Source organism: Petromyzon marinus, unplaced genomic scaffold, assembly GCF_048934315.1.
Source record: "Petromyzon marinus isolate PM22_M1 ecotype Great Lakes invasive population unplaced genomic scaffold, UKy_Petmar_22M1.pri1.0 PM_Scaffold_106, whole genome shotgun sequence".
Lineage (NCBI taxonomy): Eukaryota > Metazoa > Chordata > Hyperoartia > Petromyzontiformes > Petromyzontidae > Petromyzon > Petromyzon marinus.
The window spans coordinates 56,989-80,944 of record NW_027423065.1 but is presented as its reverse complement, the minus strand read 5'-3'; the positions used below and the strand labels follow the sequence as shown (position 1 = coordinate 80,944).

The 23,956-nt window shown below is 47.9% G+C and overlaps 1 protein-coding gene across 3 annotated transcripts in view; it reads left to right on the top strand.

The window, feature by feature from the left end:
* LOC116937167 (uncharacterized) overlaps window positions 1-23,956 on the top strand; it is a 112,617-nt gene that overhangs the window by 82,683 nt on the left and 5,978 nt on the right. For all 3 annotated transcript variants that reach the window (XM_076063372.1, XM_076063374.1, XM_076063373.1), the window contains exons 2-3: window positions 17,322-17,541; window positions 23,663-23,897. In XM_076063372.1, coding sequence (XP_075919487.1) covers window positions 17,322-17,541; window positions 23,663-23,897 — 455 coding nt within the window. The remainder of the gene's footprint in view (window positions 1-17,321; window positions 17,542-23,662; window positions 23,898-23,956) is intronic.

The following is a 23,956-nucleotide window of genomic DNA, read 5'->3' as shown; positions in this document are numbered from 1 at the left end:
ATGTGCATGAGCTAGATTTCAATGTTCAGGTGCTAAATGTCAATGTCCAGGAGCTAGATGTCAATGTTCAGGAGCTTGATGTCAATGTTCAGGAGCTAGATGCCAAAGTTCAGGAGCTATATGCCAATGTTCAGGAGCTTGATGTCAATGTTCAGGAGCTAGATGTGAATGGTCAGGAGCTAGATGGCAATGATCAGGAGCTAGATGTCAATATTCAGCAGCTAGATGTCATTGTTCAGGAGATAGATGTCAATGATCAGAAGCTAGATGTCAATGTTCAGGAGCTAGATGTCAATGTTCAGGAGAAAGATGTCAATGTTCAGGAGCTAGACGGCAATGTTCAGGAGCTAGATGTCAATGTTCAGGAGCTAGATGTCATTGTTCAGGAGCTAGATGCCTTTGTTCAGGAGCTAGATGTCATTGTTCAGGAGCTAGATGTCAATGTTCAGGAGCTAGACCTCAATGTTCAGGAGCTAGATGTCAATGTTCAAGAGTTAGGTTCTCAATGTTCAGGAGCTAGATGTCACTGTTCAGAAGGTAGATCTCAATGTTCCGGATCTAGATGTCAATGTTCAGGAGGTAGATCTCAATGTTCCGGAGCTAGATGTCAATGTGCATGAGCTAGATTTCAATGTTCAGGTGCTAAATGTCAATGTCCAGGAGCTAGATGTCAATGTTCAGGAGCTTGATGTCAATGTTCAGGAGCTAGATGCCAAAGTTCAGGAGCTATATGCCAATGTTCAGGAGCTTGATGTCAATGTTCAGGAGCTAGATGTGAATGGTCAGGAGCTAGATACCAAAGTTCAGGAGCTAGATGTCAATGTTCTGGAGCTAGATGGCAATGATCAGGATCTAGATGTCAATGTTCAGGAGCTAGATGGCAATGATCAGGAGCTAGATGTCAATGTTCAGCAGTTAGATGTCAATGTTCAGGAGATAGATGCCAAAGTTCAGCAACTAGATGCCAATGTTCAGGAGCTTGATGTCAATGTTCAGGAGCTAGATGTCAATGTTCAGGAACTAGATGTCAATATTCAGGAGATAGATGTCAATGTTCAGGAGCTAGATGTCATTGTTCAGGAGCTTGATGTCAATGTTCAAGAGCTAGATGCCAATGTCCAGGAGCTAGACGACAATGTACAGGTGCGAGGTGTCAATGTTCAGGAGTTAGACGTCAATGTTCAGGATCTATATGTTATTGTTCAGGAGCTAGATGTCAATGTCCAGAAGCTAGATGTCAATGTTCAGGAGCTAGATATTAATGTTCAGGAGCTAGATGTCAGTGTTCAGGAGGTAGATGTCAATGTTGAGGAGCTAGATGTCAATGTTCAGGAGATATATGTCAATGTTCAGGAGCTAGATGACAATGTTCAGGTGCGACATGTCAATGTTCAGGAGTTAAATGTCAATGTTCAGGAGCTAGATGTCAATGTTCAGGAGCTACATGCCAATGTTCAGGAGCTACATGTCAATGTTCAGAAGCTAGATGTCAATGTTCAGGAGCTAGATATCAATGTTCACAAGCTAGATGTCAATATTCAGGTGCGAGAAATCAATGTTCAGGAGCTGGATGTCAATGTTCAGGAGCTAGATGTCAATGTTCAGGAGCTAGATGTCAATGTGCAGGAGCTAGATGGCAATGATCAGGAGCTAGATGTCAATATTCAGCAGCTAGATGTCATTGTTCAGGAGATAGATGTCAATGATCAGAAGCTAGATGTCAATGTTCAGGAGCTAGATGTCATTGTTCAAGAGCTAGATGTCATTGTTCTGGAGCTAGATGTCAATGTTCAGGAGATAGATGTCAATGTTCAGGAGCTAGACGGCAATGTTCAGGAGCTAGATGTCAATGTGAGGAGCTAGATCTCAATGTTCATGCGCTAGATGTCAATGTTCAGAAGCTAGATGACAATGTTCAGGAGCTAGATGTCAATGTTCAGGAGCTTGATGTCAATGTTCAGGAGCTAGATGCCAAAGTTCAGGAGCTAGATGTCATTGTTCAGGAGCTAGATTTCGATGTTCAGGAGCTTGATGTCAATGTTCAGAAGCTAGATGTTAATGTTCAGAAGCTAGATGTCAATGTTCAGGAGCTATATGTCATTGTTCAGGGCTAGATGTCAATGTCCAGAAGCTACATGTCAATGTTCAGGAGCTAGATATCAATGGCAAGTAGCTACATGTTAATGTTCAGGTTCGAGATGTCAATGTTCAGGAGCTAGATGTCAATGTTCAGGAATTAGATGTCATTGTTCAGGAGCTAGATGGCATTGTTCAAGAGCTAGATGTGAATGTTCAGGAGCAAGATGTCATTGTTCAGGAGCTAGATGTCATTGTTCAGGAGCTAGATGTTATTCTTCAGGAGCTAGATGTCAATGTTCAGGAGCTAGATGTCAATGTTCAGGAGCTAGACCTCAATGTTCAGGAGCTAGATGTCAATGTTCAAGAGTTAGGTTCTCAATGTTCAGGAGCTAGATGTCACTGTTCAGAAGATAGATCTCAATGTTCCGGATCTAGATGTCAATGTTCAGGAGGTAGATCTCAATGTTCCGGAGCTAGATGTCAATGTGCATGAGCTAGATTTCAATGTTCAGGTGCTAAATGTCAATGTCCAGGAGCTAGATGTCAATGTTCAGGAGCTTGATGTCAATGTTCAGGAGCTAGATGCCAAAGTTCAGGAGCTATATGCCAATGTTCAGGAGCTTGATGTCAATGTTCAGGAGCTAGATGTGAATGGTCAGGAGCTAGATGGCAATGATCAGGAGCTAGATGTCAATATTCAGCAGCTAGATGTCATTGTTCAGGAGATAGATGTCAATGATCAGAAGCTAGATGTCAATGTTCAGGAGCTAGATGTCAATGTTCAGGAGAAAGATGTCAATGTTCAGGAGCTAGACGGCAATGTTCAGGAGCTAGATGTCAATGTTCAGGAGCTAGATGTCATTGTTCAGGAGCTAGATGCCTTTGTTCAGGAGCTAGATGTCATTGTTCAGGAGCTAGATGTCAATGTTCAGGAGCTAGACCTCAATGTTCAGGAGCTAGATGTCAATGTTCAAGAGTTAGGTTCTCAATGTTCAGGAGCTAGATGTCACTGTTCAGAAGGTAGATCTCAATGTTCCGGATCTAGATGTCAATGTTCAGGAGGTAGATCTCAATGTTCCGGAGCTAGATGTCAATGTGCATGAGCTAGATTTCAATGTTCAGGTGCTAAATGTCAATGTCCAGGAGCTAGATGTCAATGTTCAGGAGCTTGATGTCAATGTTCAGGAGCTAGATGCCAAAGTTCAGGAGCTATATGCCAATGTTCAGGAGCTTGATGTCAATGTTCAGGAGCTAGATGTGAATGGTCAGGAGCTAGATGGCAATGATCAGGAGCTAGATGTCAATATTCAGCAGCTAGATGTCATTGTTCAGGAGATAGATGTCAATGATCAGAAGCTAGATGTCAATGTTCAGGAGCTAGATGTCAATGTTCAGGAGAAAGATGTCAATGTTCAGGAGCTAGACGGCAATGTTCAGGAGCTAGATGTCAATGTTCAGGAGCTAGATGTCATTGTTCAGGAGCTAGATGCCTTTGTTCAGGAGCTAGATGTCATTGTTCAGGAGCTAGATGTCAATGTTCAGGAGCTCGATGCCAATGTTCAGGAGCTAGATGTCATTGTTCAGGAGTTAGATGTCATTGTTCTGGATTTAGATATCAATGTTCAGGAGATAGATGCCAAAGTTCAGGAACTAGATGCCAATGGTCAGGAGCTTGATGTAAATGTTCAGGAGCTAGATGTCAATGTTCAGGAGCTAGATGTCAATATTCAGGAGATAGATGTCAATGTTCAGGAGCTAGATGTCATTGTTCAGGAGCTTGATGTCAATGTTCAGGATCTAGATGCCAAAGTTCAGGAGCTAGATGTCAATGTACTGGAGCTTGATGTCAATGTTCAGGAGCTAGATGTCAATGTTCAGGAGCTAGATGGCAATGATCAGGAGCTAGATGTCAATGTTCAGCAGCTAGATGTCATTGTTCAGTAGATAGATGTCAGTGATCAGAAGCTAGATGTCAAAGTTCAGGAGCTAGATGTCAATGTCCAGGAGCTAGATGCCAATGTTCAGGAGCTAGATGTCATTGTTCTTGAGCTAGATGTCAATGTTCAGGAGCTAGATCTCAATGTTCAGGCGCTAGATGTCAATGTTCAGGCGCTAGATGCCAATGTTCAGGAGCTAGATGTCAATGTTCAGCAGCTAGATGGCAATGTTCAGGAGCTAAATGTCAATGTTCAGGATCTAGATGTCATCGTTCAGGAGCTAGATGCCATTGTTCAGGAGCTAGATTTCAATGTTCAGGAGCTTGATGTCAATGTTCAGAAGCTAGATGTCAATGTTCAGGAGCTAGACGGCAATGTTCAGGTGCGACGTGTCAATGTTCAGGAGTTAGACGTCAATGTTCAGGAGCTAGATGTCAATGTCCAGAAGCTAGATGTCAATGTTCAGGAGCTAGATGTCAATGTTGAGGAGCTAGATGTCAATGTTCAGGAGCTAGATGCCAATGTTCAGGAGCTAGATGTCAATGTTCATGAGGTAGATCTCAATGTTCCGGAGCTAGATGTCAATGTGCAGGAGCTAGATCTCAATGTTCAGGTGCTAGATGTCAATGTTCAGGAGCTAGATGTCAATGTTCGGGAGCTAGATGTCAATGTTCAGGAGCATGATATCAATGTTCAGGAGCTAGATGCCAAAGTTCAGGAGCTAGATGCCAATCTTCTTTGGTTCTTTCGGTAAAGTCACGTAGAATGATAATAAAATAATAAATTGATAAAATAAAATAACACAATAATATTCTCACGACGTTTCGGCCACAACACAAGCGGCCTTCATCAGGTGAAGGGGGCGAGACTGTCTGGTAGGACAGCGCTGGAGTGAAAGAGCCACGTTCAGATATGGCCTTTAAGCTGTGTGAGAGGAACAAAGCGCCTTGACAAAGGAATTAGCATATAATTTAGCATTGAAATGGCTGAATGATTAGCTTGTGACTGGTCACAGAAATAGCTATGTTAAAAGTTAAAGCATACACACCCGCAGAGGCACCCATTGTTAAAGGGATTAGCATAGAATTTAGCATTGAAATAGCTAAGTTAAGGCATACACATCTTGACAATGGAATTAGCATAGAATTTAGCATTGAGATAGGTGAGTGATTAGCTTGTACCTGCTGCAGAAATAGAGCTTGTACCTGCTGTAGAAATAGCTACGTTAAAGTCAGAGCATACAGATTCACCGAGGCCCTTAGTACAAATCAAACAGGAGAATTTAGCATTGAAATAACTAGGCGAATCCAGCATTGAAACAACTGAGTGATTAGCTAGTGACTGGTCACAGAAATGACTACACATCTGAGCTATTCACAGTACTATATTGTGAACCAATAAAAACTAAAATATAAATTACCTTCATGTTATAAATAAACTCTATATTCTCCAATCAGCTAAGCTACCAACAATAAGTCGTTATATATCACAATGCTATATGGCGAAAAAATGGGTGGATTCTTACCCTCAAATTTCAGCACCACGGATAGCTACGGGCCCCGTTCAGACGGACGAGTTCGTCCATGGTCGGAACAGAGGAGGGGGAGAGAGACAGCTGCGAGGCCCTAGTATGCTCCATATTGTAAAACTATACCATTAACCGTGGTGTGAGAGGTATTAAGAGGCAATGCTGGCGAAAGAGCTGCGGTCTGAAGGTCATCGTAAAAATACAATTAATTAAGAACAGAAATGATTTAAAACATCTTTACAGTGGTTACTAAGCCTGAATCCATCTTCTCGGTTGAAATTGTCTCTGTGCTTGTATATGTGAATGGCCTCATGAACGAATCTCTCATGGTAGCCGGTTGGTTTGCAAAGAACCTCCGTCTTGGAGAAGTCAATGTCATGTGAGCCCACTGAGTTATAACAGTGATCTGCCACGGCAGAGGAGTTCGTCCTACCGTGTTTCAAGTCTGCTTTGTGTTCGCGGATGCGGTCCGAGATATGTCTTTTGGTTTCTCCAATGTAGCTACTACCACAGAGGCACTTTAGTTTGTAAACGCCCGGGTACTGTATGTCTGGAACAGCATCTTTTACAGATGGAATTAAATCACGGATTTTATGTACTGTGTTGAATCGGACCTGGATCTTGTGTTTGTTCAGGATTTTGGAGATCTTTTTAGTGACCCCTGCAATGTAGGGTAAGGTGATGGTTTTGAGTGGCTCCACAAGAGGATCCTTCTTCATGACTGGAGTGATGGCTTTGCGGATTGTGTAGTCGGAGTAGCCATTAGCCCTGAGAGCCTGGTGTACGTGCTTGAGTTCACTGGTAATGTGTTCCTGGTCGGAAATCCATTGGGCTCTATGGTATAGAGTCTTGATGAGGGAGTTTTTTCTGGGATGGATGGTGGTGGGAATCCGGTTTCAAGTAAGCATCTGTATGGGTAGCTTTCCTGTAGACAGAGTGGCTCATTGAACCATCATGTCTTCTTTTAATTAAGACATCCAAAAAGGGTAGTTTGCCATCTTTTTCGACCTCCATGGTAAATCTGATGGCTGGGTGTATGGAATTGATGTGGTCGTGGAATTGGTCTAGAGCAGGCTGGCCATGTGGCCAGATGACAAAGGTGTCATCAACGTACCTCTTCCATAAGGTCGGGCGTAGAGTGGCAGTCTGGATGGCGTCAGTTTCAAAATTTTCCATGAATACGTTGGCTACAACCGGAGATAGGGGGGAGCCCATTGGGGTGCCCTCAGTTTGTTTGTAGAAAGTTCCATTCCAGGTGAAGTAAGTGTTGGTTAAGCAATGTCTCACCAGGGGGGGTACATCAGTATGCAGTCCTTGATGAACCAGGTCTTCAATGATAGCGATGGTGTCAGGTACCGGGACTTTGGTGAACAAGGACACCACATCAAAACTGACAAGCAGGTCGTTTGGGGACAGGGAAATGCCTTTGATTGTCGATACCAGGTGAGTAGAATTTAGTACTGCAGAGGTGGTTTTTCCAGTGAAAGGTCGCAGTATATCAGCAAGAAAACATGCCAGTTTGTAGGTGGGGGAGCTGATAGTAGAGACGATGGGACGAAGGGGTGTATCTTCTTTGTGTATCTTTGGAAGGCCATATAATCTTGGTGGTCTGGCAGCAGAGGGCTTCAACGAGAACTGTTTGATCTCATCAATTAATGCTGTTGAATCGGAAATTATTTTGTTCGTTTTGGTGACCAGGCTGTTGGTGGGATCTCTTTTTATTTTTGTGTAGCTGCCATCGTTGAGTAGTTCTTGAATTTTGATGTTATATTCTGTTTTGTCCATGATGACAGTGGCATTGCCTTTGTCGGCTGAGAGGACGACAATATCATCCCTATTTTTTAATTGAGATAATTCAAAACGTTCGTCTTTGCTGATGTTGCTGGGTGGCAACTTAGCGTTTTTGAGGGTTGCAGCGATTTCAGATCTTGCTACGTCTGCAGAGATGTGACTCAAGCCCTTGAGTGCAACGTCGACATGGGCAATGATATCATTAACCGGTAAGTGTCTCGGTGTGACAGCAAAGTTTAGACCTTTAGCTAAAACGGATTTCAGACCATCAGAAATGGAACTGTTACTGCGATTAATTACGACTTTGTTGACGTCTATCTTTTCGGTGTGTGGATCCGATTTTTTGCTGGAGAGGTGATTGAATTTGGAAATCAAATTGTCCCTACATTTGTTCGACATAGTGGCAGCCGAAGAGGTAGTCATATTGTCTACATGTTCCCAATCCGATGTAGACATTGTTGCTGTCAATTTCAAGTGTGATTTGTAGAGTGTCTTGTCTAACTGATCGAGTTCGGTGCGTGTAAGTCTGATTTTTTCCGAGATAAGAGCGAAGCTAGTTCTAGCTAGAATTCGTTTTGCATTGAGAGAAGTTGCAACAGCAGAGGTTAGTGTAAATGCGGTTGGTATTACCTTAGAGTCGCGGCATCTCTTCAGAAAGGTGAGAGACTCGATTAGTTGAGCCTTCTTATCCCGAAGTCTGTTGAATGATCTTAAGGATGTGTGGAATCCCTCCCCGTAGAGGCGGTTAAATTTCGATTTAAAGCTTTCGTGACTGCAATGATTCATCTTCTTTGGTTCTTTCGGTAAAGTCACGTAGAATGATAATAAAATAATAAATTGATAAAATAAAATAACACAATAATATTCTCACGACGTTTCAGCCACAACACAAGCGGCCTTCATCAGGTGAAGGGGCGAGACTGTCTGGTAGGACAGCGCTGGAGTGAAAGAGCCACGTTCAGATACGGCCTTTAAGCTGTGTGAGAGGAACAAAGCGCCTTGACAAAGGAATTAGCATATAATTTAGCATTGAAATGGCTGAATGATTAGCTTGTGACTGGTCACAGAAATAGCTATGTTAAAAGTTAAAGCATACACACCCGCAGAGGCACCCATTGTTAAAGGGATTAGCATAGAATTTAGCATTGAAATAGCTAAGTTAAGGCATACACATCTTGACAATGGAATTAGCATAGAATTTAGCATTGAGATAGGTGAGTGATTAGCTTGTACCTGCTGCAGAAATAGAGCTTGTACCTAGAACTAGCTTCGCTCTTATCTTGGAAAAAATCAGACTTACACGCACCGAACTCGATCAGTTAGACAAGACACTCTACAAATCACACTTGAAATTGACAGCAACAATGTCTACATCGGATTGGGAACATGTAGACAATATGACTACCTCTTCGGCTGCCACTATGTCGAACAAATGTAGGGACAATTTGATTTCCAAATTCAATCACCTCTCCAGCAAAAAATCGGATCCACACACCGAAAAGATAGACGTCAACAAAGTCGTAATTAATCGCAGTAACAGTTCCATTTCTGATGGTCTGAAATCCGTTTTAGCTAAAGGTCTAAACTTTGCTGTCACACCGAGACACTTACCGGTTAATGATATCATTGCCCATGTCGACGTTGCACTCAAGGGCTTGAGTCACATCTCTGCAGACGTAGCAAGATCTGAAATCGCTGCAACCCTCAAAAACGCTAAGTTGCCACCCAGCAACATCAGCAAAGACGAACGTTTTGAATTATCTCAATTAAAAAATAGGGATGATATTGTCGTCCTCTCAGCCGACAAAGGCAATGCCACTGTCATCATGGACAAAACAGAATATAACATCAAAATTCAAGAACTACTCAACGATGGCAGCTACACAAAAATAAAAAGAGATCCCACCAACAGCCTGGTCACCAAAACGAACAAAATAATTTCCGATTCAACAGCATTAATTGATGAGATCAAACAGTTCTCGTTGAAGCCCTCTGCTGCCAGACCACCAAGATTATATGGCCTTCCAAAGATACACAAAGAAGATACACCCCTTCGTCCCATCGTCTCTACTATCAGCTCCCCCACCTACAAACTGGCATGTTTTCTTGCTGATATACTGCGACCTTTCACTGGAAAAACCACCTCTGCAGTACTAAATTCTACTCACCTGGTATCGACAATCAAAGGCATTTCCCTGTCCCCAAACGACCTGCTTGTCAGTTTTGATGTGGTGTCCTTGTTCACCAAAGTCCCGGTACCTGACACCATCGCTATCATTGAAGACCTGGTTCATCAAGGACTGCATACTGATGTACCCCCCCTGGTGAGACATTGCTTAACCAACACTTACTTCACCTGGAATGGAACTTTCTACAAACAAACTGAGGGCACCCCAATGGGCTCCCCCCTATCTCCGGTTGTAGCCAACGTATTCATGGAAAATTTTGAAACTGACGCCATCCAGACTGCCACTCTACGCCCGACCTTATGGAAGAGGTACGTTGATGACACCTTTGTCATCTGGCCACATGGCCAGCCTGCTCTAGACCAATTCCACGACCACATCAATTCCATACACCCAGCCATCAGATTTACCATGGAGGTCGAAAAAGATGGCAAACTACCCTTTTTGGATGTCTTAATTAAAAGAAGACATGATGGTTCAATGAGCCACTCTGTCTACAGGAAAGCTACCCATACAGATGCTTACTTGAAACCGGATTCCCACCACCATCCATCCCAGAAAAAACTCCCTCATCAAGACTCTATACCATAGAGCCCAATGCATTTCCGACCAGGAACACATTACCAGTGAACTCAAGCACGTACACCAGGCTCTCAGGGCTAATGGCTACTCCGACTACACAATCCGCAAAGCCATCACTCCAGTCATGAAGAAGGATCCTCTTGTGGAGCCACTCAAAACCATCACCTTACCCTACATTGCAGGGGTCACTAAAAAGATCTCCAAAATCCTGAACAAACACAAGATCCAGGTCCGATTCAACACAGTACATAAAATCCGTGATTTAATTCCATCTGTAAAAGATGCTGTTCCAGACATACAGTACCCGGGCGTTTACAAACTAAAGTGCCTCTGTGGTAGTAGCTACATTGGAGAAACCAAAAGACATATCTCGGACCGCATCCGCGAACACAAAGCAGACTTGAAACACGGTAGGACGAACTCCTCTGCCGTGTCAGATCACTGTTATAACTCAGTGGGCTCACATGACATTGACTTCTCCAAGACGGAGGTTCTTTGCAAACCAACCGGCTACCATGAGAGATTCGTTCATGAGGCCATTCACATATACAAGCACAGAGACAATTTCAACCGAGAAGATGGATTCAGGCTTAGTAACCACTGTAAAGATGTTTTAAATCATTTCTGTTCTTAATTAATTGTATTTTTACGATGACCTTCAGACCGCAGCTCTTTCGCCAGCATTGCCTCTTAATACCTCTCACACCACGGTTAATGGTATAGTTTTACAATATGGAGCATACTAGGGCCTCGCAGCTGTCTCTCTCCCCCTCCTCTGTTCCGACCATGGACGAACTCGTCCGTCTGAACGGGGCCCGTAGCTATCCGTGGTGCTGAAATTTGAGGGTAAGAATCCACCCATTTTTTCGCCATATAGCATTGTGATATATAACGACTTATTGTTGGTAGCTTAGCTGATTGGAGAATATAGAGTTTATTTATAACATGAAGGTAATTTATATTTTAGTTTTTATTGGTTCACTATATAGTACTGTGAATAGCTCAGATGTGTAGTCATTTCTGTGACCAGTCACTAGCTAATCCCTCAGTTGTTTCAATGCTGGATTCGCCTAGTTATTTCAATGCTAAATTTTCCTGTTTGATTTGTACTAAGGGCCTCGGTGAATCTGTATGCTCTGACTTTAACGTAGCTATTTCTACAGCAGGTACAAGCTCTATTTCTGCAGCAGGTACAAGCTAATCACTCACCTATCTCAATGCTAAATTCTATGCTAATTCCATTGTCAAGATGTGTATGCCTTAACTTAGCTATTTCAATGCTAAATTCTATGCTAATCCCTTTAACAATGGGTGCCTCTGCGGGTGTGTATGCTTTAACTTTTAACATAGCTATTTCTGTGACCAGTCACAAGCTAATCATTCAGCCATTTCAATGCTAAATTATATGCTAATTCCATTGTCAAGGCGCTTTGTTCCTCTCACACAGCTTAAAGGCCGTATCTGAACGTGGCTCTTTCACTCCAGCGCTGTCCTACCAGACAGTCTCGCCCCCTTCACCTAATGAAGGCCGCTTGTGTTGTGGCGGAAACGTCGTGAGAATATTATTGTGTTATTTTATTTTATCAATTTATTATTTTATTATCATTCTACGTGACTTTACCGAAAGAACCAAAGAAGATGAATCATTGCAGTCACGAAAGCTTTAAATCGAAATCTAGATGCCAATGTTCAGGAGTTTGATGTCAATGTTCAGGAGCTAGATGTGAATGTGCAGGAGCTAGATGGCAATGATCAGGAGCTAGATGTCAATATTCAGCAGCTAGATGTCATTGTTCAGGAGATAGATGTCAATGATCAGAAGCTAGATGTCAATGTTCAGGAGCTAGATGTCAATGTTCAGGAGCTAGATGTCATTGTTCTGGAGCTAGATGTCAATATTCAGGAGATAGATGTCATTGTTCTGGAGCTAGATGTCAATGTTCAGGAGATAGATGTCAATGTTCAGGAGCTAGACGGCAATGTTCAGGAGCTAGATGTCAATGTGCAGGAGCTAGATCTCAATGTTCAGGTGCTAGATGTCAATGTTCAGAAGCTAGATGACAATGTTCAGGAGCTAGATGTCAATGTTCAGGAGCTTGATGTCAATGTTCAGGAGCTAGATACCAAAGTTCTGGAGCTAGATGTCATTGTTCAGGAGCTAGATTTCGATGTTCAGGAGCTTGATGTCAATGTTCAGAAGCTAGATGTTAATGTTCAGGAGCTAGATGACAATGTTCCGGAGCTACATGTCAATGTTCAGGAGGTATATGTCATTGTTCAGGAGCTAGTTGTCAATGTCCAGGAGCTACATGTCAATGTTCAGGAGCTAGATATCAATGTCAAAGAGCTAGATGTCAATGTTCAGGTTGGAGATGTCAATGTTCAGGAGCTAGATGTCAATGTTCAGGAATTAGATGTCGTTGTTCAGGAGCTAGATGTCATTATTCAGGACCTAGATGTCAATCTTCAGGAGCTAGATTTCATTGTTCAGGAGCTAGATGCCTATGTTCAGGAGCTAGATGTCAATGTTCAGGAGATAGATGTCAATGTTCAGGAGCTAGATGTCATTGTTCAGGAGCTAGATGTCAATGTTCAAGAGCTAGATGTCATTGTTCAGGAGCTAGATGTTAATGTTCAGGAGCTAGATGTCAATGTTCTGGAGCTGGATGCCAATGAGGAGATAGATGTCAATGTTCAGGATCTAGATGTCATTGTTCAGGAGCTAGATGTCATTGTTCAGGAGCTAGATGTCAATCTTCAGGAGCTAGATTTCATTGTTCATGAGCTAGAGGCCTATGTTCAGGAGCTAGCTGTAAATGTTCAGGAGCTAGATGTCAATGTTCAGGAGCTAGACCTCAATGTTCAGGAGCTAGATGTCAATGTTCAATAGCTAGATCTCAATGTTCAGGAGCTAGATGTCACTGTTCAGGAGCTAGATGCCAATGTTCAGGAGCTAGATGGTAATGTTCAAGAGCTAAATGTCAATGTTCAGGAGCTGGATGTCATTGTTCAGGAACTAGATGTCATTGTTCAGGAGCAAGATTTCGATGTTCAGGAGCTTGATGTCAATGTTCAGAAGCTAGATGTTAATGTTCAGGAGCTAGATGACAATGTTCAGATACGAGATGTCAATGTTCAGGAGTTAGATGTCAATGTTCAGGAGCTAGATGTCATTGTTCAGGAGCTACATGTCAATGTTCCGGAGCTACATGTCAATGTTCAGGAGGTATATGTCATTGTTCAGGAGCTATATGTCAATGTCCAGAAGCTACATGTCAATGTTCAGGAGCTAGATATCAATGTCAAAGAGCTAGATGTCAATGTTCAGGTTCGAGATGTCAATGTTAAGGAGCTAGATGTCAATGTTAAGGAATTAGATGTCGTTGTTCAGGAGCTAGATGGCATTGTTCAAGAGTTAGATGTGAATGTTCAGGAGCTAGATGTCATTGTTCAGGAGCTAGATGTCATTGTTCAAGAGCTAGATGTTATTGTTCAGGAGCTAGATGTCATTGTTCAGGAGCTAGATATCAATCTTCAGGAGCTAGATTTAATTGTTCAGGAGCTAGATGTAAATGTTCAGGAGCTAGATGTCATTGTTCAGGAGCTAGACCTCAATGTTCAGGAGCTAGATGTCAATGTTCAAGAGCTAGTTCTCAATGTTCAGAAGCTAGATGTCACTGTTCAGGAGCTAGATGCCAATGTTCAGGACATAGATGGCAATGTTCAAGAGCTAAATGTCAATGTTCAGGAGCTAGATGTCATTGTTCAGGAGCTAGATTTCGATGTTCAGGAGCTTGATGTCAATGTTCAGAAGCTAGATGTCAATGTTCAGGAGCTAGATGACAATGTTCAGGTACGATATGTCAATGTTCAGGAGTTAGATGTCAATGTTCAGGAGCTAGATGTCATTGTTCAGGAGCTACATGTCAATGCTCAGGAGCTATATGTCGTTGTTCAGGAGCTAGATGTCAATGTCCAGAAGCTACATGTCAATGTTCAGGAGCTAGATATCAATATCCAGGAGCTAGATGTCAATGTTCAGGTTCGAGATGTCAATGTTCAGGAGCTAGATGTAAATGTTCAGGAGATAGATGGCATTGTTCAGGAGATAAATCTCAGTGTTCAGGAGCTACATGTCAATGTTCAGGAGCTACATGTCAATGTTCATGAGCTAGATGTCAATGTTTCTGAGCTAGATGCCAATGTTCATGAGATAGATGTCATTCTTCAGGAGCTAGATGTCAATGTTCAGGAGCTAGATGTCAATGTTCAGGAGCTAGATGTCAATGTTCAGGAGCTAGATGTCATTGTTCAGGAGCTAGATGTCATTGTTCAGGAGCTAGTTGTCAACGTTCAGGAGCTAGATGTAAATGTTCAGGAGCTAGATGCCAATGTTCAGAGATAGACGTCATTGTTCAGGAGCTAGATGGCAATGTTCAGGAGCTATATATCAATGTTCAGCAGCTAGATGTCAATGTTTAGGAATTAGGTGGCATGATGGTCCAAAGAGGAGCGGTATGAGGAAAGAAGCAGAAAGAGAAGTATCGTGACCTGTAGTGTGGTGAGCGGGTGAATAGGTGGGTGAGTACTCTTTGGTTTTTTCGTTAAAGTCACGTAGGTAAAATAAATAAATAAAAACTAAATTAAATCAAGACGGAAGCTTGTGTTGCCTTCGAAACGTCGTGATTTAATTTAGTTGTTTTATTTTATTTTACCTACGTGACTTTACCGAAAAAAAACCAGTATGAATCATTGCAGTCACGAAAGCTTCAAATCTAGGTGGGTGAGTGGCTGGGTGACCGAGTGTGTGCGTGGGTGAGTAGATGGTTGAGTGGGTGGGTGAGTGGATGGGTGGGTGAGTAGGTGGGTGAGTAGGGGTGAGTAGGTGTGAGTGGTTGGGTGAGTGAGTAGGTGGGTGAGTGGGTGGGCGAGTGGGTGAGTAGGTGGGCGAGTGGGTGAGTAAGTGGGTGAATTAGTGGGTGAGTAGGTGGGTGAATTAGTGGTTGAGTAGTTGGGTGAATTAGTGGGTGAGATGTTTGAGTGGGTGGGTCCGTAGATGGGTGAGTGGGTGGGTGAGTGGGTGGGCGAGTGGGTGAGTAGGTATGTGAGTGGGTGAGTAGGTGTGTTATTAGGTAAGTAGGTGGGTGAGTAGGGGAGTCAGTGAGTGGGCCGGTAAGTGGGTGGAAGCATCAACGAGTGAAGGTCACGGTAACAGTTAAACCACAGTAGTAGTAGCGACAGAAGAGTGATAAGGAGGCGACTAGCCGCCGCTGAGCGAGTGACCAGAGTGAATTGGTCAGTGCCGTATTATCATTCACCCAGACTGTTGCTTTACGTTGCATCATATCCAGTACAGACATGTACGTATACAATGAAACGTTCTTACATATCACACGCGTGTACGCGCATCTCACCTACGTGTACACGCATTCCACACGCGTGTAAACGCATCTTTGCATAACGCGCTTTCAGATTAACTGTGGACGTCTGGAATACTCTTCCTTCCAATATTAGGAAGGCACTGGGAGCTCTATTAAATCGTCATCTAGATGGAAAACTCTCTAGAACTGCTTTTTGCGTTTAGTTTGTTGTCCTTCCCCGAACCTCCGATTTGCACAGTTAGCTACGTAGGATGCGAAAGACGTTCAACACACACACATCTCACACATGTATCTCACACGCATCTAACACACGCGTGCACGCGTCTCTCACGCCCGCGCGTGCACGCCTATTCCCTGTGAACAGAATGTGAATGTAAACAATCGATTGGATGCGCGGTCTCCACACCTTCTGTGCCACGGGGTGCGGCGTGCAGGTGCACAGGGGACACGCGCCGAGCGTATTTGTGGGGAGCGGTGGCACAGTGGTTAGCGCACTGCGCCACAGATTCAGCGACCCGAGTTTGATTCCCGCTTACAGCCAACATCGGTGAAGGAATTGTGAACTGGTCCTGGGCCTCCCCAAGGTCGACTCAGCCTTAAACGAGTACCTGGTACGGTCTGTAAACATCCGCGTTGGGGAGACCAAAGCAGCCAAGCAGCGTGAAATTGGCCACACCACCCCATCGTGTGCCGTGCGGTTCCGGCCTTAATAGGTGCTTGCTAACAGCCCTTGCCCCAACAACCTGTTAAAGGCTATAGCGGGTATCTTCGTGCGGTGAGAGTGCACACGTGGCTTTTAAATTCCTTCGTTAATTCCCTCGGGATCACGCAGCTAGCTAGCAGTGCATCAGCCTGTGACAGCGAATGGAACCGCTCGCCGTCAGGGCCCACGTGCCCTGCTAAGAGTGTTCATTGCCTGTCAATCAACTGCAAAATGTTAATGCTCAAGAGCTGTAACAAGGCGGGGCTGATAAAGTAGCACACATTTAGTGTCAAGGTTGTTCTTGTCCGGCCATTGGTCACTGGGCTGAGACCATCAACTCACAACACTTGGGAACCCGCTTTAATCACAACTCAGTCGATGTAAGTCTATGAGTCTCTCTGGCTGTGGGTCTCTGCGTAGGTCTATGGGTCTCTGTGAAAGTCATTGGTAACCGGGCTGAGACCATCAATTCGTTACAATCGAGAACCCGGATTACAACCCAGGCGTTCAGCGATGCCGGCTCGGAGTGCTATGTCCACTGAGCCCAGCCGGGCCACCCTCACTGATTTGAAGGGCGGGGTAGGGTGTCGTGGGGGTTGGAATGGGCCTTCAGTGGCAATGATACGCAAGAGGAGCCGGCAACTGTGCCCGCGGTGTTCCGCCTCCCCCCACGCCTCTTGTGCCCGCGCGTCCCAACGCAAGAGCGACGATGACCGCCCCCGGTCGACAAACCCCGAGCGCGGATTCCTGAGCGGTGATTGACACCCTTGTTGACGTCAGCCAATTGTCGCGGAGTGCTTGCCTCGAGATTTATCCTCCACCCCTCCTCCACTAACAATAATCTCGAACTCAGCCAACTGGTTCCTCCATGTGCCGTGGGTGCGACGCGTCGATCGGAGTCTCCTTCCGGGCACGGCCCCGGCTGGGGCTGAGGCTCCCCGGGCGCGTGGGCCCCGTGCTGCTCCTGCTGCTCCTGCTGCTCCTGCTGCTAGCGCTGCTCCTGCTGCTAGCGGTGCTGTTGCTGGCACTGCTGGTGGTGGAGGGAACGTAAACAAACGTTGCGCACGGGCAGCAGCAGCCTCCAACCTCGCTCGCTCCGTGTGATCTTTGCACCCCTCGCCGTTTCGTTGGCAGGAGCGCGCCCGGACCCCGGCGCGGAACCACCACCACCAGCAGCGCCATGCGCGCACGCACTGCCGGTGCCCCTGAACGCACGTTCGCCTCCAGACAGCGCGGCGGCGCAGCGGGAGCCCCGGAGGGCGGCGTGGGAGGCCCCGAGGGCGCAGCAGCAGCCTTTAGAGAGCGCGCGGCGAGTTCCAAAGAGCGCACAGCGAGAGCACGAGAGAGCAGAACGGTGAGATAGTGGAGGCGAGTCCCTGGCGCACGCTGGCACCGTCACACACACGCACACACACTCTCTCTCTTACACACACGCACAAGGACATAGATCCCCCGTGTCGCCTTTAACAGACTGTAGGGGGCAAGTGCTGTGAGCGAAGGCCGGAACGGCACACGACGGGAGTGAGTGGCCAACACACCACGCCTGGCCGCCTTTGTATCCCCACTGGCAATGTTTACACATCGCACCGCACTCCACGTCAGGCGCTCATTTGAGGCTGAGTCGACCTATGGAGAGACCTAGGACCGGTTCAGATAATCGTCATTGGTGTTGGACGTGAACGGAAATCGAACTCGGGTCGCTGGGTCCGTAGCGCAGCGCGCTAACCGCTCCCCACAAACATCGCGACACACACACGCTACACACACACACGCTACACACACACGCTACACGAACCGCGACACACACACTGCGACACACACACGCTACACGCACCTCGACACACACGCTACACACACACACCGCGACACACACGCTACACGCACCGCAACACACACACGCTACACGAACCGCGACACACACACACGCGCGCGCTAATACACATTGTTACATTTGACACACGCGCTCACACATTCACGGCCACATTCCTACACCCCTTACACTCGATTACAAACTCACACTCGCGCTCACACTCTTACTCCCGCCCCCGCATACCCTTACACACACGCCACTAAACACACAACAACGACACGCCCATCACAAAGACGAAGCTCCCCCGTGCAGCCTTGGCAGACTGGATGGGAAAGTGCTGTTAGCGAGCACCTATGAATGCCGGCACGGCCCACAAGGAGGTTGTGGGTCGCCAGAACCACACCCGGCCGCCTTTGTCTCCCAAGCGCCTATGTTTACACGCCACACCAGGTACTCATTTGAGGCAAAGTCGACCTAGGGGAGGCCCAGGACAGGTTCAGATAATCGCCACTCAAAGTGGCAGTGAGCGGGAATCCTGGGGTCGCTGGATTCGTAGCGCACAAAGCACGCTAACGACTACACTACCGCTCCCCACTAATAGCATAGAAACACACACGTAAAGAGATCCCCCCGTATAGCCTTAACAGACTATTGGGGCAAGTGCTGTTAGCGAGCACCTATGACGGCCGGCACGACACACGAGGGGGTGGGTGGCCAACACCACGCCCGGCCGCCTTTGTCTCCCTACTGGCGTTGTTACCACATCGCACCAGGTACTAATTTGAGGCTGAGTCGACCTAGGAGAGGCCCATGACTGGTTCAATAGTTAATCGTCACTGATGTCCGTGAGTGGGAATCGAACCCGGATCGCTAGGTTCGTAGCGCAGCGCGCTAACCGCTACACTACCCCTCTCTACAGACAGCACGGGCACACACTCACACACATGTGCCACACACATGCCACGCACACATGTGCCACACACACACACATTCGCCACACGCACACTCACACACATGTGCCACACACACACATGCGCCACACGCACACTCACACACATGTGCCACACACACACATGCGCCACACGCACACTCACACACATGTGCCACACACGCGCCACACATATGTGCCACACACACACACATGCGCCACACACACATGCGCCACACGCACACTCACACACTCTATAAATAGCCTAGAGGGCAACCATAGCCAGCGTGTATCTATGGGCATGGCTCCGCACAGCCACGCCGGCATCACACCGGGACAACACATTAACCCCCCAGTCACTCAGTGACCACACACAGACCTCTCCTCTACGCCGGAGCTGCACACGAACCCTCCCTACCCCCACGCTTTGCACCTGCAAGCAACCCAGTCCGTGACACCCAGACCATAAACGTGTAAATACACCTTGGGTCGTCGTCTCTCGAATACATACACACACACGCTCACACAGTCGCACCTGGTTCACACACCCACTTAGCGTCAAACACACACGCACCCACTCACTCACGTGAGTCATCATCACACAACACACAAAGATACCCCCCCGCCCCCCGTTGAGCCACCGTTTTTTCACACACACGACACAACTGTGTCCCACACACAGCTGCCTCACTCTCACACAAAGCTGCCTCACTCTCACACACACCTGTCTCACTCTCACACACACCTGTCTCACTCTCACACACACCTGCATCACTCTCACACACACCTATCTCACTCTCACAGCACACCTGCCTCACTCACAACACACCTGTCTCACTCTCACACACACCTGTCTCACTCTCACACACACCTGCCTCACTCACAACACACTTTCCTCACTCTCACACACACCTGCCTCACTCTCACACACACCTGTCTCACTCACAACACACCTGTCTCACTCTCACACACACCTGCCTCACTCTCACACACACTTGCCTCACTCACAACACACCTGTCTCACTCTCACAACACACCTGCCTCACTCTCACACACACCTGTCTCACTCTCACGCACACTTGCCTCACTCACAACACACCTGTCTCACTCTCACACACACCTGCCTCACTCTCACGCACACCTGCCTCACTCTCACACACACCTGCCTCCCTCTGACACACCTGTCTCACACACACACACTTGCCTCACTCACAACACACCTGCCTCACTCTCACAGCACACCTGCCTCACTCACACCTGCCTCACTCTCACACACACCTGCCTCACTCACAGCACACCTGCCTCACTCACAACACACCTGTCTCACTCTCACACACCTGTCTCACTCTCACACACACCTGCCTCACTCACAACACACTTTCCTCACTCTCACACACACCTGCCTCACTCTCACACACACCTGCATCACTCTCACACACACCTGCCTCACTCTCACACACACCTGCATCACTCTCACACACACCTGTCTCACTCTCACACACACCTGCCTCACTCTCGCACACACCTGTCTCACTCTCACAACACACCTGTTTCACACACACACACTTGCCTCACTCACAACACACCTGTCTCACTCTCACAACACACCTGCCTCACTCTCACACACACTTGCCTCACTCACAACACACCTGTCTCACTCTCACAACACACCTGCCTCACTCTCACACACACCTGTCTCACTCTCACAACACACCTGCCTCACTCTCACACACACCTGTCTCACTCTCACACACACCTGCCTCACTCTCACGCACACCTGCCTCACTCTCACACACACCTGCCTCCCTCTGACACACACCTGTCTCACACACACACACTTGCCTCACTCACAACACACCTGCCTCACTCTCACAGCACACCTGCCTCACTCACACCTGCCTCACTCTCACACACACCTGCCTCACTCACAGCACACCTGCCTCACTCACAACACACCTGCCTCACTCTCACACACACCTGTCTCGCTCTCACACACACCTGTCTCACTCTCACAGCACACTTGCCTCACTCTCACACACACCTGTCTCACTCTCACAATACACTTGCCTCACTCTCACACACACCTGTCTCACTCTCACAATACACTTGCCTCACTCATACAACACACTTGCCTCACTCTCACACACACCTGCCTCACTCTCACACACCTGCCTCACAGACACCTGCCTCACTCTCACACATACCTGCCTCACTCTCACATGCACCTGTCTCACTTACACAACACACCTGTCTCACTCACACACACTTGTTCCACACCTGTCTCACTCACACCTGTCTCACACCTGTCTCACTCAAACACACCTGCCTCACACACACCTGTCTCACTCACACCTGTCTCACTCATAGCCACCTGCCTCACACCTGTATCACAGCCACCTGTCTCACTCCTGTCTCACTTTCACACACACTGTCTCAATCACATAAACATTTCTCACCCACAATTGCTAATTGACACCCGTCTCACTCACAGACCAACAACAGCAACCATTTGCCACAAAGTGGCGGTCATGTCACCATGGCGCTTGTGCCAGGCCAGGTGCAATTTGAGGCCACGTTAAGTTTCGAAGGCTCGCTGGAGAAGATCACAGGACGGACCCAGCTGTTATCGGTAGATTGCCTGAGATGACTGGCAAATGCACCACCTGCGTTCCCCACTGTGCCAACTTGCTGTTTCCGCGCCCCGGAGCTCCGCTCGTTATTTTGAGCATCATTATACCACCCTCCATTGTTGTTGGAGGGCGACTGCCTGCAACTGGCCAGTAGTGTCCTTCACGAGCCTCCTCTGCAGAAGCCGATCTTGACAACGCTCGTACCGGTTAATTATCGGCAAGTCCAACTCAGGTCCACATCGTCCTTACCAGATCATCTCCATGCCTTCTTCCATCTCTTCTCTAGCTCCAGCTACGTAACCCTCGCCTGCTGGAGAAGCTCACTGATTGCACTGTTTCCAGATCTTTCGGGTTATCTGTGAGCTCCTTGCATAATCCAACCTGGTTAAACCCCGCACACAACTCCCTGTCTCTCACACACCTCTGTAGAGGCGCAGGGTAAATATCCTCTTCGTGGGGCTTCATGGGGGAGGCACTCACGCTCGAGGTGTAAGCGAGGTGCAGGCGAGTGAAGTGCAGGCGAGTGAGGCACAGGCGAGTGAATCACAGGCAAGTGAGATGCGGGTGAGTTGCAGGTGAGGGGCGGGCAAGGTGCAGGTGAGGGGCGGGCGAGGCACGAGGCGCAAGCAGGTAGATGCTCATGCTCGAGCTCGAGGCGAGTGAGGCATGAGTGAGGTGCAGGCGAGGGCGTTGAGCGCAGCTTCAAGGGCAGCTTCTCCCTGGCAGCTGCTCTCCCACCCGGCCTGCTGTGCATTCCGCTTGTCCGCCGGCGTGCGGCGTTGCACCGTCGACATTGTCCACCGAGGCTGAGAGCTGCGTCCCATCTGGCCGAGACGTGGGATCACGATAACCCCGGTGAGGGCGGTCCAACAGGAACGTCACTTTGCGTGAACTCGCGTCGCCATTGGGGAAGCCACCTGAGTCTTGGCCGCGGCGGTATCCCTGCGCTCGCCAAATGCTGGAGATAGAATACAGCGCCACGAGAACGTGACTCATTGTGCTGGATCCTGCCGGCCGATGCGAGCCCTCCCTGGCAGAGCCACTGTCCGAACCCCTCTCCACCGTGGGTGTCCCGACGGCCCGCGGGATGCACCGCTCTCCTACTTTAATGCTTCACTCAGACCTAACTCTAACCATGTCAATGCCAGCCCTGTAGCCTGAGCCATGATCCAAACTTAAACCTAGCCCTGCCTCAAAAAATAAACCTAAACCCAGCTCTTGCCGTCACCCTCACTATAACCCTCAGCCTAACTCTAGTCTTATCCATAACCCTCACTTTAGCCTTAACCAAACCGTATCTCTAACCATAACCCGACCTCCAGCCCTAACCCCTACTGAAACGCTAAGCCAAACCCTTATTTCTACAACAGAGGCTTGGCCAAAAATGTTCTGTGACTTTGACCCTGACCTCAACCCTGATTCTCACCTCAACCCTGACCTAAACCCAGACTCTGACCCTATCGCCCAGTTCACAGAATGCGTCTGGAACAAAAATCCATGCGCATTCAACTCCGAGACTGGCAACAGCGTAGGATTGCCTAGCGATCTCATGGGATCTAACTCAGGCTCAGCCAACCTGGGTGGGAGGCATTGTTGCATCGTGGGACCTGTGGGGGTTATCGGGAGGCCACTGCTTTGGGGAACCCTCATCCAGCAGTGGATTGACCAAGGCCAAATTAGGACGAGGAAAACAGATTCCACACTGGGCATGCGACGTCCTTGACGGCAGAGAGGCAGCGAGAGTGTTGTGTCTTCCAACCGGGGGGGGTGGGGTGAACCAAACGGCGAGCACCGGAGCGACAGCGCCGCTCATCACTGCCAGGACGGCCGGCGAGGGAAGCTGCTGGCAGGGGCGACGGCGGCGCTACCTGCGCGGGCGGTGACGGCACATACCCTCACCCCATGTGCGGAGTCATCCCGTTTCTTGTGGAATACGAAATAGGAGCGTCCAAGAGTGGGCACCCGCTTAGGAACACGTGGCAATGGGGGCTCGTATCAATGAAGCCGACGTACGCCCAGCTACATTAACACCCAGCCTCCCGATTTGCGGCCCTGCGGCTTGCCCCCCGTTGACTCGCTCTCAAACCGCGTCTCTTATCTCCCGCAGGCGGCAGCATCTCTGCTGCTGCTCCTCATGGCGGCCTCTGCCTCCATCCCCCCCGGGGCGAGCGGGCGGCACACAATGAGTACGACGCCACCCTCCTCGGGCCTACAGGTGCGACCCGCCGACCCCATCGACCCCGCCGACTCTATCGACCCCGACCACCTCGCCGACCTCATCGCACCCACGGCGCCCCCCGCCCTGACCAGCGCCGCCGAGGATGACGCGCGGCACCAGCAGCGTGAGTGTCACGTGACCGCCCCACCACCCCCATCCGAGAGTCACGTGACTCGTGATCTC